Genomic DNA, 18,324 nt, shown 5'->3' on the forward strand with positions numbered 1-18,324 from the left:
CCTCCCCGCTGCCGCCGAGAATTGGGGCAGGGGGGGCAGGCCCTGGTTAATGATGATGATTCAATCACCGGCGCCTGCGGAGGCCTGGGACAGACTAATGCAGAGCAGATGCCCAAGAAGGAGGGGAGGGCGGCTAGGACACTACCGCACACAGACACGCTGAGGCAGAGAGCTTCTGCAGTAGCATAGGCCCAGTCTTGTACTTGGGGAGGACGTCGGGGCCCTAGAGCTGGTACATCGATGTCCCTGGGCAAAAGAGAGATTAGAAAACGAGACAAAACAAAACAAGGGTAAGATTACTATGAGTCAAAAAAAAAAAAAAGAGGTAAGATTACTATGAAGTATTAACATCAAGTGCAATTGGAGACTCAAGAAAGGAGAGATCCCAGTAGAGACCCTGAAAGACTTTCAGGAGGAAGTGGGATTTGTGTGGGTAAAATTTAGAGACTAGGGGTGCGGGTAGGGGTGAGAAGTGTGGTGGGAATAGAAAAGAAAGGCAAAGTGGAGGGGAATGAAAGGAGCGGGAATATAAGGAGGCCAAGATGTAGATTTGAGAGTAGGGATCGAAGCAGCAGGGCCTAATGGAATTGGGACTATAGCCTCAGGGCACTATGTAACTAAAATACGTTTTTGTAGGGAGGGAGTTATCCTATGAAAGAAACATATTTGTTCGTTTGTCTTCAGAGTGAATTAGAGTGGATAAGCAGCAGGAAGTTACGAGTTTAGTGAGTTTTTAATCAGCTACTTCTCACTATAGCCACTGCTTATCTCCCTGGTCCGAGATGCCATCACCTCTCTTCTGGATAATTACAGTGGCATCTTGCCTTCTTTTTTACCCCTCTTTAGCTTATACTCAACGTAGCAGCTCAGAGTGATTCTGGTAAAAACATATAAAAAAGGATACAAGGAAAGCTTTTCAGTTGATGGATATTTATTATCTTGATTATGTTGATGACTTCATGGGTGTAAACATGTCAACTTATCAAACTGTACACTTTAAATATATATAGATTATTGTATGTATTTTACCTTAAGGAAGCTGTTTAAAATAAAATTTGAAAATAAGTTGCCTTACTTTTCTGTTTAAAACCTTGCAATAGCTTCCCTTTTCAATTAGAATAAAAACCCAACTCCTTACAGCGGTCAAGGCCTTTCATGGTCTCTTGCAGTCACTGCGTCTCTCCAGCCACACTGGATCCCTCACTGTTTGTCCCACAGATACACTAGGATATATTCCCACTGTGTCTCCAACTTGAAATGCTCAGATATCCAAATGGTCATTTTCTTCCTTTTGGTTTTTACTCCATGAGGCCTTCTGTGATCAGTCTAGATAAATCATAATTCCCCACTCTTACACTTCTTCTTCCCCTTCCTTGCTTTATTTTTTTATTAGCATTTTTATTATTAAGCATGTTTTATATATTTTCTTGTTTTTCACCTGCCTTCCCCACTAGAATGTAAACTGCTCAATGGCAGTGATTGTTGTTGCATTTACAGCTGTATCTCCAGTGCCAGGCACAAAGTAGGTGTTCAATCAAAATTTTCTGGATGAATATATGCATGTAGGTGATGGTGGTAATGATGGCCTACATTAGCCTTTTTATCTCTGGAAATGGAAAGGAAGGGCTACAGATGAAACATTTCAAAGAAAAGAATAATAAGAGGAGGTGAATAAGGAGCTTGAGGGGAAGCATGTCCTCCAGCCTTTTGCACTTAAGGTGGCTACAGCAAAAGCAGATGGAGCTGGCCTGAAAACAAGAATGGTGGGGTGGAGTACAGCAAATGTCAGAACCAGGGACAGAGGTCTGAGAGTTTTGTGGGTAAATGTAATAGATGGAACTATTGGAGTGGGTGAAACCTGAACGGATGTAGAGATGGGTAAAGCTGAAGTCTGAGCTCTGAAGAATGTTCACAGTCTTCAGTGGAAGAAAAGTCACTGGAGGGAAAACATAAGCATTGACTGTAAATGTCTAAAGATGTAGAATAAGACAAATATTACAGAAGCTAAAAGAAGGGACATTTTAAGAAATAGTTGATGGTCAGCAACAACAAAAACTGTTTCAGAGAAGTTCCGGATAATAGACACCGGACACTGGAGCTCTCTGAGAAAGGGTCCACGTAGTGAAGCCAGCTTGCAGTGGGTGAAAAGAATAAATAATGAGGAAAGGGAGGCCGTGGGTATGGGCAGTAAAAGGGAAAAAGAAAAAAATAATTTCTCTTAAAGAGTTAGGCAAAGACTTTGTTCAGATAATATAGACCTAAAACAGTTGTGGGTAGGAAGGACTAAGTTGATGAAAGAAATGATGATACAAGAATTGGGACCATCTCGAGGGAAAGACACCAGACCAAGAGCAGAAAGGAAGAGAAGATGCGGGAGCACAGGCTGGGAACATGGCCTCTCCCTGTGAAGCTGCGGTTTGAAGGCATGAAAACTTGACGACTTGAGTGGCCATGTGCATGTAGGAAGGATATAGTGAGATGGATCCAAGGCAGTGTGTATGGGAGGTGATGGTGCTGACCCCAGAGCCTCCATCATCAACATAAACTAGCAGGAACCATCCTTTTCAGAGAATCAGGAAATCATCAAGGAAGAGGCAAGCAGAGAAATTCCTAGGACTGTGGTTGACAGAACTGGATACCTTTTGGCCTTGAAGTGGAGCAATGTATATATATATATATATTCCTCAGAAGATGTGTATTACTGGGTTTGTGACCATTCTCCTCCAGGAATCAATCATTTGGGCAATCTCTGGGTGGCAGTGCCATCTGTGCTGACCTCGAAAGGTAGGATGTACAGTAAGCAGACATACAGGTCTGCACGATGCTGCCTTTTTCCCCTTCATTGGTTCAGTCACTGATTCATTTGAGAAGGATTTATTCAGCTTGATTGGAGACACATGAGTGCCTCCAATCTGTCTAACCAGAGGCCCACCGCTAGAGTGGGAAAAGGGAATGGCAAACTCCTAACATGCAGGCCAGCCCCTCTTCGGATACTTTATTTACTTCACTGTCTTCCTAGGCTCTCTGGTCTCATCTGGGGGAATCTAGCCCATGATACCTCCGAAGTGTTTACCTGAGCGGCAGGGGACTCATGCTCCCTAGTAGCCTCAGCCCCTCCACTGCTGCAAAGAAAAGGTGCTTGGAGTTCTGTGAAGGCTTAGGGGAGGAGACATCTTCTTCACCAAAAACAGCTGCCAACGTGGTAGGACCCCCACCCCTTTCAGAAGGTGGCTATTGGTAGGAAGGGGAAAGGGCTGGAGAAACTGGATGATGGAGGTGGACAAGGTTGGGGGAGGATGTCACATATTATTAATGTTCACCCCTCCCTCCCCCATCATTCACCCCCTTCAAACTGAAGCTTCTGAGAACACTGAGGGACTGCTGGCTTTGTGTGGGGAGAAACCCCACTGCCTTCTTTCTCTTCTCTTTCTTCCTGCCCAGATGCCCAAATATCATTCTTGGTTCCCTGGAGAGAAAAGACCCCTTACACTGCCCTAGGCGCCAGGCTGCCAGCCCATCTGCTGGGGAGAAAGGAGGGGCAGAGTTTTTCCTGGGAAACCCTGGAGAATGAACCGGAAGATCCGTGCTCCCAGGGAGACCTATCCACTAGCCTCAGAAGGCATTTTGGCTCACAAGGGTATCGGGCAGCCTGGACCACGGCACCAGAGTGGGTTGGGGTTGAGGGGCTAGGGCTGGCACAGGGGCGGGGGTCCTTTGGGAACCACGTGTCTGACGCAGGCCAAGCTGCTCCTCGGTGCCCACCCTCCAAGGGATGGTAGGAACATCCCCCTCCAGGCGCCCAGTCTCACCGGCTCGGAGGCGCCAGCCCCCCCAACCCCCCATCCCAGGGCCGGGGCGGGCCGGGGAAGGTAATGTAATTCCGACCCAGCTAACCCGATTATGGCGGCCTGCACCGGGCCGGGTGGCGGCAGGGGCGGGTCTAAGGCGCAGGGGCCCGGCCGGCCCGGGGTCCCATTCCGGGGAAGGATGCAGAGTTCACACACTCTCAGCTCCTGGGTCCGCAGCCAGAGGTCACAAGGTCACCGAGCGGCTTCGTCTTTCCCTACCTCCCTTCTCTGACACGCTCCAGGCACGGTTTCCTGGGCTTGGGTGGGGTGAAGCATCTATGCTAAATGAGGCGGTTGGGATCCTCTGAAGACTTCGGTGAGGTCCCACATGTCGCCTGTGGCGATTTCGTCCTCCCGTCTTTGGAGGGGCCAGAGTGTGTGAAAATAGACTTCCTAGGCACAGGGGCAGAGTCTTGCGTTGGTCGTCCCCATTCGGGGGCTGAACGCCAGCCCCAAGTCCTCACCGACATGAGTTGACCCGGTTCAGCCACTGGTCCTTTTTACACCGATTTCAGAAAATCAAAATTCTAAGAAACACTGGGCACCCATTACTGACGCTCCCGTAAGGAGCTAGGGGCCCTACGGGAGAGGCCGGGATGTGCACCAGGATCACTGGCTCAGAGCAGTTGTTCCCCGCCCTAGCCCACCAGACGCTCTGCCACCGCCTTCCCACACTTGTCCTCTTTCCGGGCCTCCAACTCGCCGGTGCCGTTCCCTAGCCACTTTCCATCGCAGCCAGAAAGTCACAACGAGATTTAGTCTCCAAGAGCGTTTAGGCGGGGGCCACAACGAATCTGAGAGTCGTCAGGCAGGACCCATCGGGAGGCGAAGAGTGGGGGCAGTGGGACGAGGCACCTGCTGAAGTCGGTGAGGCCGAGGAAGCCCAAAGACAGAAGCCAGCGAGGATGGAGTTGCCTTGCGCATCTCGGCTGACTCAGCGCTCAATGGCCCAAGCTCGGGCCCCTCCCGTGCATAGCCTGGTTCAAAACACCATCGCCACCTCCCCCCCACAACACTCCCACCGTTCCCGCGGGCCAGTCTTCCCCGCGCTGGGCGCAAACAGGAGTCTCTTCCCCTTTAACGGGACCGGCCCCGCCCCTGCCCTACCCCCAGCCCCGACTGCCCACCCAAGGCTGATCTGTCAGTCACAGCCCCAGCCGGAGCCGGCTAACCCTCTCCACCTCGGACTCGGGCAGAGGCCCCAGCAGCCCAGCGTCCACCTTCACTTCAAAGCTAGGAAGGGCGCTCCTGGGGCCCCGGTCAGTCGCGCTCCCCCGGGATGCGAGTTCCTCAGCCGACGCCCGGCAGAGGCCGGCACGGGCGCGGTAACTCCCAGCACACAGGGATGAAGATGTCCTGGGGGCCCCGGCGCCTCTCCGCGGCCAGTCCCGCGGGCCCCTGAGGCCACCGCCCGGAGAGCTCCGCTGCTGGGCACCAGAGCTGTTTGGGCGCAGTCCCCAACCGCCAAACCTCTTGCAGTCCTCCTTGACCCGGACCCATGGAGCCGGCGGTGCTGGCATCGCACAACCTCCCTCACCACGAGCCAATCAGCTTCGGCATCGATCAGATCCTGAGCTGCCCGGAACCCCCCGGGAGCGGCCTAGGCCTGGGTCGCGCCGGCCAGGGCCATGGGGAGAGTGCGGCGTTCTCGGGTGGATTTCACGGAGCCTCGAGCTACGGCCCCGCGGGCTCGCTGACCCCGCTACCAGGCAGCTCTGGTGTGGGCCCGGGAGGCGTGATCCGCGTCCCAGCGCACCGCCCGCTGCCAGTGCAGCCGCCCGCGGGAGGCGCGCCTGCGGTTCCTGGGCCCTCAGGCTTGGGCGGCGCCGGGGGCCTAGCGGGACTCACCTTTCCTTGGATGGACAGCGGCCGCCGCTATGCCAAGGACCGGCTCACGGGTAAGGTTGCCCAATCCCTCCAGCATCCTGCCCACACTGACCCGGTTTCCTCATCTTTGATCCTTCTGCTCCAACTCAAGGTCCCCTTTCATACCCTCCGCTCCTCATCCCAGGGGATCTTCCCTCAACTTGTATCTCTTGGTCCCACTGCTGAGAGGCGCTGGGGAGGTAGCTGCCGTCGACACCCGCGCCCTCCTCTGCAGTCCGCTGTCCACACCGCCGGGAGGGCAGGGTGAAGTTACCGGGACGTCTCTCCCTCACCCAAGGTGGGGGGCGTTTCCGAGGCCCTTTCTCATCTGGAAGCCTCTACTGATTCGGGGGGCCGAGCTTGGGGCAGGGGTAGGGACGCGGTGCGGGAGCTCTGCGGCCTGCGCAGCCATGCTCTCGTCTCAGTGACACCTCGGGCCGCCCCGAAAACCCTGCCTTGCTTTCTTCCTCCCTGTAGCCGCGCTCTCGCCCTTCTCCGGGACGCGCCGTATAGGTCACCCCTACCAAAACCGGACGCCCCCGAAGCGGAAGAAGCCGCGCACGTCTTTCTCCCGCTCGCAGGTGCTGGAGCTGGAGCGGCGCTTCCTGCGCCAGAAGTACCTGGCCTCGGCCGAGAGGGCGGCGCTGGCCAAGGCCCTGCGCATGACTGACGCGCAGGTCAAGACGTGGTTCCAGAACCGGCGCACCAAGTGGCGGTGAGGCGCGGGGTGGGCGAGGGACCGGGCCGGGCCAAGTGGCGGTGAGGCGCGGCGCGGCGCGGCGCGGCGCGGGGCGGGCGAGGGCCGGCCTCGCTGACCCCGCGTCTCCGCCCGCCCAGGCGCCAGACGGCCGAGGAGCGCGAGGCGGAGCGGCACCGCGCGGGCCGGCTGCTTCTGCACCTGCAGCAGGACGCGCTACCGCGACCGCTGCGGCCGCCGCTGCCCCCGGACCCGCTCTGCCTGCACAACTCGTCGCTCTTCGCGCTGCAGAACCTGCAGCCCTGGGCCGAGGACAACAAGGTGGCTTCCGTGTCCGGGCTCGCCTCGGTGGTGTGAGCGACGCCTGACTGACTGACCGGCCGAGCGCTCTTTTCCGGACCGAGGCGCGGCGTGGAGCGCCGGGCCCAGGGCCTTGGAGCGCACGGCCGCCCACGTGGCGGTCCCGCGGCAGTGGAGCGTGTGAGGAGGAGCTGGCCTTGAGGCTACCGTCGAGGGCTCCTCAGCCACCGCGGGCTCCCAGGCCAGCATTGAGCCGTTACCTGGAGCGCAGAAACGCGGCCTTTCCCGCCATTTTTCACTTCCACTGTCGGCCCGGCTGCTGGAACCCGCTGAGGGGGCGGGACCTGAAGTACGGCAGCCAATGAGGTGCGGGGAGGTGGGGTAGGCTGGCCAATGGCTGCTCTCTCTCGAGGGACTCCGGCTCCTTCTGTGGGTGGGTCGGAGCTGGAGTTCGGAGGGCTGGAGCAGGTTACACGCACCGCTGGGATGGGGCGGCTGCAGCCCCCGCGGGCTGGGACTGTACCAGATCGTAAAGGAAGGAAGGAAGACGCCAACAACAGCAGAGTAATGGAGGAGGTGCTGGAGACCGACAGTCTGACTGACTGACAGGAACCAGAGAGTTATCCACGCTGGGCATCCATCCATCAACTGTTAAATAATCGCTAAGGATTCCTTCTGGACTTTGAGCCTCATGTTGTCCATGTGTGTTTAACCTGCTGACTATGTCCTCCCACTTGGGCCTAACAGTGCGCCTGGGTGGCAGGCGAGACGGATACTTAGACACCCAATGAAGAGAAAATCTAGGAACACTAATCTGGCTCTGGTGTCCCTCGGAGACAGAGAGGGAAGGCGGGGCGGAAAGCAATGGACAAAGTTAATGGGCCCAGTGGTGTTAGGGTGAGCCGAATTCGGCAAGTAATTAGGAAGTGACAGGCCTAAAAATAATCAAAGATAATTACAAGGTTGGAAATGTAAAGGATCAAGAAATCAACGATGTTGTGTATGATGAAGGGGAAATTGGGAAGATAGGATCAAGATGAACTCTGCAGGCAAAACTAAATGTTAGACCTAGAGAGTAAATTCTGGAAAAATGCCGACATCCACATAGAGGCATAGTTAGATGGAATGATGAGAACAGACAGAATGTCTAAGGGAGGAAATTCTGAGAAGAAAAGCAGAGTTCTAAGGATTAAATGTTTCTTTCCACCAATTTTTATAAACACATTTACAACATGCAAGATGATTGAGGATATCAAAGTCACTAGTCCGAGGGAAGAAAAGGGAAAGGAATAACCCAGCTGGAAAGAGAAAAGCATGATGTCCCTGGAGTTGTTAGAAAAACTTGAGCTGGTTCGGTGGGCCAGGCGCTGCCGGGAAGCCTGTTGATGGAAAGTTGAGAGGCTGGGTATAGTTGCCATAGCCCTGAGGTTTAGGAAGGAGAGGACTGAAGTTGTATGAAGACAAGAGGGAAGATTTTGTCTGCCTCCCCTGTAGGCAAGAGCAGTATGATAGAGGGGAGTGAGCTTTAGGCAGGGTCAGAGGCCAACTGTAGTCAAACTACTCATGTTCCATGTTAATGACAGCTAGGTCAGTCATAGCACAAAGGCTTAACCAGGGATGGGAACCAGGCAAGAGGACATCACTGTTGCAGTTGACCCTAAGTCTTTTGTACTGTGTCATCTCTAACTCATAGATATTATAAATGCTGCTGCAAAACCAAACTCAAGTTGGGCACCATAGAAAAAGAACTTTTATAGACCAAAAGGGAGCATAGGATGGGTTTGGCATAAGTTGGGGATATGGAGGCATATCAGTTCCTCTCAAATAAATAGAAGGCTAAGGAAGTGGTCCTACCCTGTACAGACTGTGGCTTACCCAATTCTCTCTACTCCTGGCCTACCATTTCTTGGGACTCAGGTTCCAGTATTTACATTTGACCCTTAACTCTGGGCTTTTAAATCTGACTGGCTGCCTAGGTGCTAGCCTGAGGGAGGATCTAGTGTGATGAGATGAGCTCAGCTTCACTCCGTAGACAGGTCACTGCAGGACACAGGCATCTCCAAGTTCTTGGGTGGAGGGAGATTCATGTCCTGTTGAAGAATCTGCCATTTCTTCCCTCAGCTGGTTCAGGAGGTCTCTGCTCTCACTAGGGGGCAAGTTACTCAGGAAGTATGGAGGGGCCAATTCCACCAGTCTGACAGAGAGAGTCATAATTAGATGATTTTTCTGTATCTTCTCTTATAATGCAGGTTGTTAAATTTCTCACTGCCCCTTCTACAAACCCTGTCTCCTCAAATCATATGTTACTACAAACAGTAAGATCCCTTTCTCTTTGTAAGGCTCTCTAACTCCCCAGCTGTAATTTTGACCCCAGGAAGAGGAATGGGCAGTGTTGTTTGGGGTGTGGTGTCAGGGAACTCACATTTGTGGTTGAATCTCAGAAACAATGGAGAGGCAGTTGTCTTTGGAAATGGAGAAATTATAGTAAAGCACCCACGGTGGCGGTCTGGCGGGAGCCCTGCGGCTTCGGTAGCAGCAGTTTGGGGAGAGCTGGGCCACATGCTTATGGGTCAGGAGCAGGTAATTTCCAGTCCCATCTGTGTCTCGGGCCACCTCATTGAAAGGCAAAGATATTGAAGGAATAAGTGAGAGTGAAGGGTCAGTAGAAGAAAGAAAAGGAGGTTGAGAAAGAATTAGCAAGGGTGATGAGAATTAGCAGACTGTCATAGCCCTACCTTACGACCATACAGTATGGCATTTCCACAGCCACACATTCCTCAAAGGAGAAGTTTCTCCTGGTTCTAAAGAATCCTTTGAATGGTCACCTGGACCCCAATTTCAGACGTGACACATACCAATCTTTGCTCCCTCTACCTTCTGCTCCTTGTATGACCCTCACCCCAGCTCCTTCCCCTAACCTTAAGGAAGTACCCCGACACCAGTGCTTTCTGGAGGTCTCTGCGATTCTGCTCAGAGCCAAAGGCTGGCTGGGATAAGGGAAGTTCAATCCGTTGCATGAGTTCTAGGAGTTCTCCCCGAAGTTTACGGGCTTGGCACAGTGCTGCCCAATTTAGACCCCGAGCCTGGCACCACGCCTTGTCTGCTCCACCTAGGAGAGGAAAGGGACCATCTGCACCTAAAGTCCTTGAATCCCCCAAGAGAACCCAACCCCTCCTCTTCTTCAGAACAGAGATCTGTCAGCTGGTTGCACACCGCATCCCTCTGGCAAATCTGGGATTCTGTAAGAGGATGCCGAGTGGGCCACTCACTCTGTATAAAGGCTTCATACACCTGTATCAGAGAGCTGTGATCACCATCCACGTGTTCTAGGGCCCGACGCAGGGCAGCTTCTTCTGCGCAGACGGGAGGACGAGTAAACCCAGGGGCAGCTGGAGGCAGAAGAGAGGAAGTTTGTTTTGGAGAATGAGAAAGGATAGCGGTATACCGAAAAGGTAGGACTGTCACTTTGGGAACTTTATTCAAATGACTTCTAGACACTATGCCCTTTATTAGGCATTGAAGATGAATCAGTGTAAAAGTCTCTGCTCTCAAGAAGCACAGAGTCTGGTGGGAGAGACCACCAGATAAGCAAACTTAATAAACTCAGTAGGTGTGGGGGCCAATATTTGAACTTTGAGTAGGAATCAGTGCAGTGGAGAAGGGGCGGGAGGAGTATTCTAGACTATGGGGATGGCATATTTTGAGAACTGCAAGCACCTAGGATTATGAGTGGGGGGAACAGCGGGTGTGGTAGGGTGGCAGGAGGTAAAGCCGGAGAGGTAGGTATGGGCCAGGTTAAGAGAGACCAGATGTGATGTACAAATGAATTTACATTCTGCTTGAAAGGTAAAGAATAGCTGGTAAAGAAGAGTTTTTTAAGTAAGAGAGTCCACGTGTCTGGAAAAAGTTCACATGACTAGTTAGGCCACAAAGGGAATCCACCTGAGCCGTGATGGGGAGCGTTGAAGTCCTGTGGACCATTCCGAGGAAACACCCCTCAGGAGTCAGGTGGGTAAGTCTAAGATTCAGGAGGATGGTGGTGTGCCAGTTCAGACCGTGGGTGTGAACGAACTTGCTTAGAATTCGGGGAGTGAGAAGATGAAAGGGGCAACGATAAAATCCTGAAGTCCAACTTACAGTGGAGGAGCAGAGGACGAAGCAGAGGAAGAGCAGCTCAAGCAAGAGATGAAGGAATGGTCAGAGAGGTAGGATGTAAACCACGAGGGGTGGGTCACAGAAGCTAAACGAGGGGGCAGTTTCAAGGTGAGAGCGGTGGGCATTCTCAAGTGTCAAAAGAAAGTCACGAATAAGGGCTCACAAGCATTCACTGGATTAGGTCTCTAGGAGGTCACTGGTGAGCAGAAGGCTGCATCAGGGTTGTGGTGGGCCTGATGCTGGAATGCAGTGGGCCAGAAATACCCTGGATTGAACAGGATAGAGAGTATTCTGTACAGCTGAGTATAGGGTTGAGGAAGAGGGCTGTAAAGTTTTAGAAATAACAAGTAGAAGATATTTAAGCATGTTAAGGGACAAGACCCAACAGAGAGACAGGAGAGGGCTAAATGATGAAGCCTCGTTCTTTACACAGGGTACAGCTGGGAACTGGAGCATGGGGGAATGGGCAAGCTTCAGGGGCACCAGAACGCCAAACGGAAGGGCTGAAGTGGCCGTGAGAGTCAGAGAGAGAAGATGATTTTACCAGTGAGCATGGCAGCCAGGGTGAGCATCTCGTCCACACAGTCGAATTCGCACGAGGCCAGCAGGGCTTTGGCAAGCTCAGGGGCCAGAGGGAACTCTGACAGGATGACTCCCAGGTCTGACAGGTCCCCATCATCATCCAGCGCTGCCAGATAGTCTAAGTCCTCCAAGGCCTGCATCAGCGCCTCTGGAGCTGGGGATGGCACAAGGCTTACAGGGCAGGGGTTCTCAGAGCCTGGTGGTCGGACAGCAGGACTTGGGCAGGAGGGGTGCTCACCAGGCCGGTCCAGGAAGTGACACTCCCCTGGCTCTGCAATCTGTCTCCTCTTGAGTAGTAAGACCAGGGGGCTCAGATTCTCCTCACACACCCTGGGTTGGGGCAGTGGGGGAGCCTCTAGTTCTAGGAAGGACTTAGGATACAGGCAGAGACAGGATCCTGAGGGGAGAAAGACCTGGGGAAGAAGACCACTGTAGATTCCTCAGGGCTCACGTGCTGGAGACTCTTTTCATGTTGGATCTCACTGAGGGCAAAGGCTCTTACCTGGTGGGACCCCTCCTGCCCGCAGTCGTCTTGCCTCTGCCTGACACTTGCTGATTGGTCTCAACACTTGAGATTCTGCTCGGATCTGAGGATTGTAAACCTGCCACCGCCCCCCAGCCAAGGCCAAGACTGATGAGAGTGGGCTATTTCTTTTTTCGGAGGGGTAGTGGTGGGGTGATTAGATTTATTTATTATTTTTTTAAAATGGATCGATTTACTGGGGATTGAACCTAGGACCTTGTGCATGTTAAGCATGCACTCTACCATTTGAACTATACCCTCCCCACCGAGAGTGGGCTATTTCTGTCTTTAGCCCCCATATGCCCTCATTTCTCTTTCACTCACACTTCGAAGCTCCAGTCCTGAGTCAATGACATGTCGGATGGAAGGGAGGGAGAAGGAGAAGTCAGCCAGCCAGTGAGTGACTATCACCTTCCGGGCACCCAAGTCTGTGTCCTGGTACACTGCCTGCACAGCTTGTCCACGGCCTGGGTGAAGGGGCAGCACCCGTAGTGGGGGCCCTTGGGGAACCAAGGGCCCCACCTCCCTGGACAATGACTCACAGCACAGGGAAATTTCCTGGGGAGACGGGTGGGGCATTAGGGCAGTTCTCACCTTTTGGGGTCACAGACCCCTTTGAAAACCTGACGAAAGCTATGGCCCTTCACTCTGAAAAAATGCACATACTCATAAAGTCGGGGTGCTATAATTTCAGGAGTTCGTTGAACCACAAACCTCTATATTGTATGGAATCAAAAAGAGATTGGTAGACCTCTTTACCATGAAAACCCGGAGTTTTTCCTCAGGACCCCTAAGGAGAGTAAATACCACAACTCCAATGTCCCTACCAAGCATCGCTCCCATTCCTCCCGGAACACCTCCTTTTGCATCCCATTTTTTTACCTCCTCACTGGGCAGGTACACTAGCACATCTCCCGGAGCCTCCTTCCGACACAATTCAAGCACAGCTTGGCAGGCAGCTTCCACTCGGTCAGTAGGGACAGTGTCCCTGTAGACGGGAGTGGGACACCTGCCAGGCTCTCTGGGCACGTGCACAATGGGAGGGTTGCCCCAGAAAGCTTGGAGCTTAGGTTCAAGGGCTGGGTCAGTAACTACAACCAGTCTGGGGTCCCCTGGAAGGTTTCCAAGCCTGGCATCTCGCAGAAGCCCCTGGAGCAGATCTGAGGCCACTGACCGCTCCTGAGCCTCATCCAGCACCAGCACGCCCCAGCCTCCGGTGCCCCGGGTGGAGGCCAACTCCTGCAGGAGCAGCCTGTCCCAGCAGAACCTGTTGACATTGGCAGTGGGCAGAGGAGTCCATGTGGACACTGCCCAGCCCCAGAAGTCCAGAATTCTCCCCAGGGCTTAGATTTTAATAGTGAAGTTCAGTAAAAGACCCTGTGACTGACTTCTGAGCCCATGGACCCACAACCCCACTGATGACACTGTTCACAAGCTGTACTGCAGTTAGGAGAGTGAGACTTTTTGTGATGGGGGTGGGGAGGCTGAATGTCTGAATGTCCCCAGTTGGGGTTAAAGGGCTTAATTCAGCAGTTTCATTATTCCTAATTTAAAGAGTGAGCTGGGCTGAGGGAGGGTATGGTGAGATGTCAGAAGACTGGGCTTATTTCTACCCAGTGAGGGGAGTTAGATTTGGGTCAGGCCTGCAGGAGACCACACCTGAGCAGCGTGTCAGGCCCAGTGCAGTCCTCCTGGGGGATGCTGTATCCAACCTCATGACCCAGGGTCAAGTCCATCTCATCAGCAACTCTCAGGGCCAAGCTCAGGGCTGCCAGAGGGTAGGGCTGAGTCACAGTTACCCAGCCCTTCTGGAACCCCCTGGCCAGTGCAAACTCTGCACACCACTGTGGGATCTGGGGTAGGGGTAAGGAAGGAAAACCAGTCAGCGAGACATAGGGGAAGCTGCAGCCAATTTAATCTCTATTTGGGGAGTCTCCCGGTCCTTCACCAGCCACCCTGGGGCCAGCCTAACCAATCTCCCTTTGCCCACATTTTCTATTACTTCACATAGCGCCCCTCCCACTCCCCCCAACTCGTCCAGGGAAAAGCCAGTTCCCCAGCCCCTCCCTTTGTTCACTCCCAGAATCTCTCCCCACCTGGGTGCTCTTGCCAGAGCCAGGCTCTCCAGACACCAGCACCACTCCGCTGGGGCTACTCTCCAACTGCTCCAAGAAGATAAAGCGGGCAGCCCAGATAGGCAAGGCTCTGCGCTGCTCAAGCAGCTCGTAGTAGCGGGAAGAGAAGGGGAGCCCGTCAAAGGGGTTCACAGCCAGTTCAGACTCCCCAGGGTTTGGGCCAGACTCTTCTTCCAGCCCGAGAAGCTGAGAGGCCATGGTGGCTGTCTGGCAGGACCTATAGAAGGCAGGGCCGCCATCAAGGCTTCGTATTTGGTGACTGACACCATCTTCCCAATCCCTAACCTGTACCCTCAGGTGATAATGCCCTGGGGTCCCTTCTTCCCAGTATTTCTTGCCTGCCGGGAAACAGTAGTTGAGTCTCCAAGTAAGGGACTATCAAAAGCGGACTATTACCCTGTAGTCAGGTAGTAAAAATCCTGTGACTGACACAGGGGCCCTCAGGGGCAGCAGAATTTGTATGAGACCTGGTAACCTGTGGGAAGGTTTCCAGGGGAAAAGAATAAAGAGTAAGAGGAGGAGCGGGGGTTAGGAATCCAGGGGAAGGGCCACAAGAATCCTGGATTCAAACCTGCTTGCAGCTCTGAGATGTTGTCAGGATGGCAGCCAGTTCCAGACCCACCCAGCCAGTCACCACTAACCCTGACCAGTGTCAAGTACAAAGGTAAATTCCGGTTCCACCCTAGGGCTTGGCTCAAACACAAACTCTATAGACTGGTTTGGGGGTGGGGCCATTTGCTCTGCTTCACAGGCTCCAGCCACCACACCCATCATGTGTGAACTCTGTGCACTGTACTCATTACCGAAAGGCATCCTGGGACTTGTAGTTTTGCAGCTGTTTCTTCACATACCTTGGCTGAACACCCTAGCTAGGATCCAGTTGCTGCTGGGTCTTCAGTTCAGTTACACCTTCCATATTGCTCATCTCCTGGCATGCGGAGGTGACTGCAGACAGTTCCATTCTGACCAATCCCACAAACCCACAAGGAGGCCCTGATCCCTGAGCCCCACAACCAGGGGAAAAGGAAACTGCTAGGGGGATTTTTGAGACCCAGAGAGGCAACAGAGACCTTGAGTGAAAACCCTGAATTTAATGTGATATTGGGGGGAGCCCCATGCCTCCCTTTTTACCACCCACCCATCCGGCCTGTTGTGAGTTGGGTGAGAGCTGCCCCCAGTCTCCGTCCTGCGGCTCTGGGCGCCATCCTGTACTCAGTCAGCCTCCTGGGCCTGCCTCTCTGTGAATCTCCTGCAGGACATAAGGAGAAGACATTGAACGGGCTTTGCTGTATTATTTCCATGAAGAGCTCCCTTTTCCAACCTGTCCTTTTCATCGTTCTCCAAACCCCTCACCTTCTCGCGTACTCATACAGCGCCTGCTTGCGCTCTTGTAGACTCTCCTGCCGGGCCCAGGAGGACTTGGCAAATGTTAGGGCTGTGGGCTGAGGGGTCGCTGGGCCAGAGCTGGGGAACTGAGGTGATCACAATGTCAGAGGGCTTGCGAAGTCATCATTAAACACCCATCGAATGCCTACTTTGCAAGAGAGGCACTATGCTAGGGTCTCAGGATCAAAAAAAGAGATGTCAGGGACAGAGAATGTGCAGACTGCCCCATCCCACCCCAAGTCTTGGACCTGACCATTTCTGGGGTCTCACCTTGGGGGTGGAGGCTGTGGGAAGGGACTGGGTCTCTTCAGTGACGTCTTCAGGCATGAAAGCTACGGCCCCCTCAAGCAAATTAGTGATGGTCAAGTCTACACAGCCAGTCCTGGCTGGGGAGAAGGGAAGAGAGGAGAGGAGAGTCTGTTTCTTTGTTCACCTTCTCCCTTCACCACCCACTTTTCTTCCCTGTGCCTGTCTCCTTGCGTGAGGCCACCCTTCCCCATACCCAGGTCTCTCTGGATGACGCCCAGTGGCACGTGGGGTAAAACCTCCTTGACTCTCTGAGCCAGAGCTGCCAGCTGCACATCAGGAGAAGGGCCGGGGGCGGGAGGGAAAGAAGACTGGGCTGCAAAAAAGAAATCCGAAATATGGTGAGTGGAGAACTAGGCGGAAGAAGAGGCTGACTAGTACAGGAACAGGGAGGAAACCACAACAGGCTGAAAAAAATGGCTGTGAAGCTTTGTGTACAGGGACTACACACCTGACTGGGGACGCAACCTGGGGTGTCTCTGTCGCTTCATGTGCTCTGCTTTGTCTGCTGGAGTGAGTCGTGTCCCTGTCTGGCCCAATTCTTTGGCCACCAACTAGGGAGAATTGGAAGATTGGAAGGTTCTCAAGCCTTCGTCTCCTTCCCCCTGAGGGAAGACCCCCACCTCCATCCTGCCCGGGTCCCCTGTCACCTGTTGTACACGGAGGGCAAACTCCTCATTCCCCTCCCCCAGCTGGCGATGAACAGGACGGAGCCACCTGCAAAAACAATCCAGGACCATGTTGGGGGTACCCTCTCTCCACTCCGATACCTCTTTTCTTGGAACAGTGGTGGTGACAGTGGGGAGATACTCAATACTTCATATTGCCTCTGTGGTGGGAACTTGACATTAAAAGATCTGCAAATGGACAGGGCAGAGACAGCTACTTCCTTGACCTTGAGGTGAGTTTCTCCCAGCCACCAAAAAGTGAGGACAGTTAATACCTTACTTGATACATCGTGAAAGGGACGAAAAGTGACCACAGCAGTTCTGAGACCCAGGAGGCATCTGACACCGTCTGAAGGGAGGGCATGAGTGAGGTCTAAGCCAGGGCCAGGACTGGGAAATGTCCCCTCCAAGCCCAGAGAATCTCCGTCCAGCACACACTCACCACAGAGACTAGGGGTCTCTGGACTCGCAGGGTAAGAGGCTGTACCACATCCTGGATAGAAAATGGCCAGGAACTAGAAAGGGGAAGAGAGAGTATGGGATTTCAGCCAGCCCAGTCAGCAGCTCATACCTGACTTTGAACAGAACACTGTCAAACTGGACCGTAGAAAAGTGGGGAATATAGGGATTCAAGAAAAAGAACTAAAAAGGTCATGAGCTAGGAATGGAAGGAGCAGGGTGGAAAAAGGCTGTGAAAACCCAAGGGCCCCCAAGCCTGACCACCTACCCAGTTTGGAGACAGATACCTGTGCTCACCCACCTGAAGCGCAGGAGCCCCTCCCGGCCATTGGTGGCCTCTTCTTCGGGGAACAGCAGCAGAGGGGTAGGGGGAAGCCTCGTGGAAGCACAGAATCTCTTGAGTGACTCCACCAACTCCTCCCGCCCATCCATCTCCATGAAGCCCCGAGACCAGCACACGAAGCTTGGGGGACTATTGAGTAGAGGCTGGGGTGGGGGAGGAGAGAAAGTAAGAAGAAAAGAATGTTGTTAAGAGAGAAAAATTAACATATGGAGTAGAAAGGCGGGGTCTGGGGTAAGGGTCGGTATCTTGAGTCCCCAGAGGAAACCCGGACGTGGAGAAGGGAGCCTTGAGCTGGGCCCCGGGAACCACCCCGCGGCGCTCTCGACTTCGTCCCCAACTCACGGTGCTACAGCTGGTAAGCAGGTTGACTATGTTGTGGTCGAAAGGTGTCACGTGGTTGGAAATGAGGACCCTGACGCGGTGATCCCGGAGTCCAGAGTCCTCCTGCCGGGCCACGAGTCCCAGCACTGCACACATGGTCCGCACCACGAACCTAGGGATGCAGGCAGCGGTGACTGCGCGGCCTCGGGCCGGGTCCAGCCCTGACCCTCCTCTAGCGCCCGGGTCGGAACCTGCGAAGAACGCTGTCCGGTAGCGCGCAGCTGACCAGGAAGACGTGGATCCCAAGAAAGAGGCGCAGGACGAGAAGGCAGAACCCTACTGGAGCGTAGAGCAGCAGCGCGAAGAGTAGGAAGCCGTCACCCGGGAGCCTGGGGGCGAGAGGCGGGATGATCGCGCGCAGAAGGCCAAGCGGACGCGGGAACTGGCCTCTTCCCGCCGGGGCTCTTACCGGTGCGAATCAAAGAGCCGCTCCGGCCCCGGCACCGGGGGAGGCTCCATAACTGCTGCTTTAGGGCTGTCGGGCCACAGCCTCCGCCGCCATCTTCGCTCCCCGTCGCAGGGCCTCCTGGGAAGGCGGAGTCTCTGGGCATCCGCCCAGGGTGCCGGGAGCCGAAACCCTGATGCGCCCCGGAAGGGCTAGCGGTCCCAGCATGCCTTGCGGGCCCTTGGGCCACCTCAGAACTCGCGTCCCGCGGGGACCACAATTCCCGGCAT

At 54.1% G+C, this 18,324-nt stretch overlaps 3 protein-coding genes across 5 annotated transcripts; 1 reads left to right on the top strand and 2 right to left on the bottom strand.

The window, feature by feature from the left end:
* Positions 1-4,991: 4,991 nt before the first annotated feature.
* On the top strand, positions 4,992-6,783 carry TLX2 (T cell leukemia homeobox 2). Its single transcript, XM_072938313.1, has 3 exons — positions 4,992-5,746; positions 6,192-6,429; positions 6,552-6,783. The coding sequence occupies exons 1-3, from the start codon at positions 5,347-5,349 to the stop codon at positions 6,766-6,768; spliced, it is 855 nt and encodes a 284-aa protein (XP_072794414.1). The 5' UTR covers positions 4,992-5,346; the 3' UTR covers positions 6,769-6,783.
* Positions 6,784-8,441: 1,658 nt separating this feature from the next.
* DQX1 (DEAQ-box RNA dependent ATPase 1) lies at positions 8,442-14,720 on the bottom strand. Its single transcript, XM_072938314.1, has 12 exons — positions 14,678-14,720; positions 14,068-14,323; positions 13,631-13,824; positions 12,854-13,238; positions 12,296-12,529; positions 11,951-12,050; positions 11,687-11,845; positions 11,411-11,602; positions 9,981-10,100; positions 9,630-9,820; positions 9,134-9,324; positions 8,442-8,905 (listed from the first exon to the last, which is right to left on the bottom strand). Exons 2-12 carry the CDS (start codon positions 14,302-14,304, stop codon positions 8,749-8,751), a joined length of 2,160 nt encoding a protein of 719 aa, XP_072794415.1. The 5' UTR covers positions 14,305-14,323; positions 14,678-14,720; the 3' UTR covers positions 8,442-8,748.
* A 457-nt stretch (positions 14,721-15,177) lies between these two features.
* On the bottom strand, positions 15,178-18,215 carry AUP1 (AUP1 lipid droplet regulating VLDL assembly factor). 3 transcript variants are annotated; one of them, XR_001460559.3, is made up of 12 exons: positions 18,059-18,214; positions 17,841-17,978; positions 17,611-17,761; positions 17,227-17,411; positions 16,909-16,981; positions 16,742-16,815; positions 16,449-16,515; positions 16,250-16,352; positions 15,995-16,114; positions 15,763-15,878; positions 15,460-15,637; positions 15,178-15,355 (listed from the first exon to the last, which is right to left on the bottom strand). XR_001460559.3 is itself a non-coding variant. In XM_006219037.4 (12 exons), exons 1-12 carry the CDS (start codon positions 18,106-18,108, stop codon positions 15,319-15,321), a joined length of 1,233 nt encoding a protein of 410 aa, XP_006219099.1. In that variant the 5' UTR covers positions 18,109-18,156; the 3' UTR covers positions 15,178-15,318. The 3 variants fall into 3 exon arrangements, 2 of the variants coding, with proteins under 2 accessions (XP_006219099.1, XP_031540927.1); XM_006219037.4 differs by having other exon boundaries at positions 15,460-15,578; positions 18,059-18,156; XM_031685067.2 differs by lacking the exon at positions 17,841-17,978 and having other exon boundaries at positions 15,460-15,578; positions 18,059-18,215.
* Between the last annotated feature and the right edge of the window lie 109 nt (positions 18,216-18,324).

The sequence above is a fragment of the Vicugna pacos genome, chromosome 15 (assembly GCF_048564905.1).
Source record: "Vicugna pacos chromosome 15, VicPac4, whole genome shotgun sequence".
In the NCBI taxonomy this organism is placed as follows: domain Eukaryota; kingdom Metazoa; phylum Chordata; class Mammalia; order Artiodactyla; family Camelidae; genus Vicugna; species Vicugna pacos.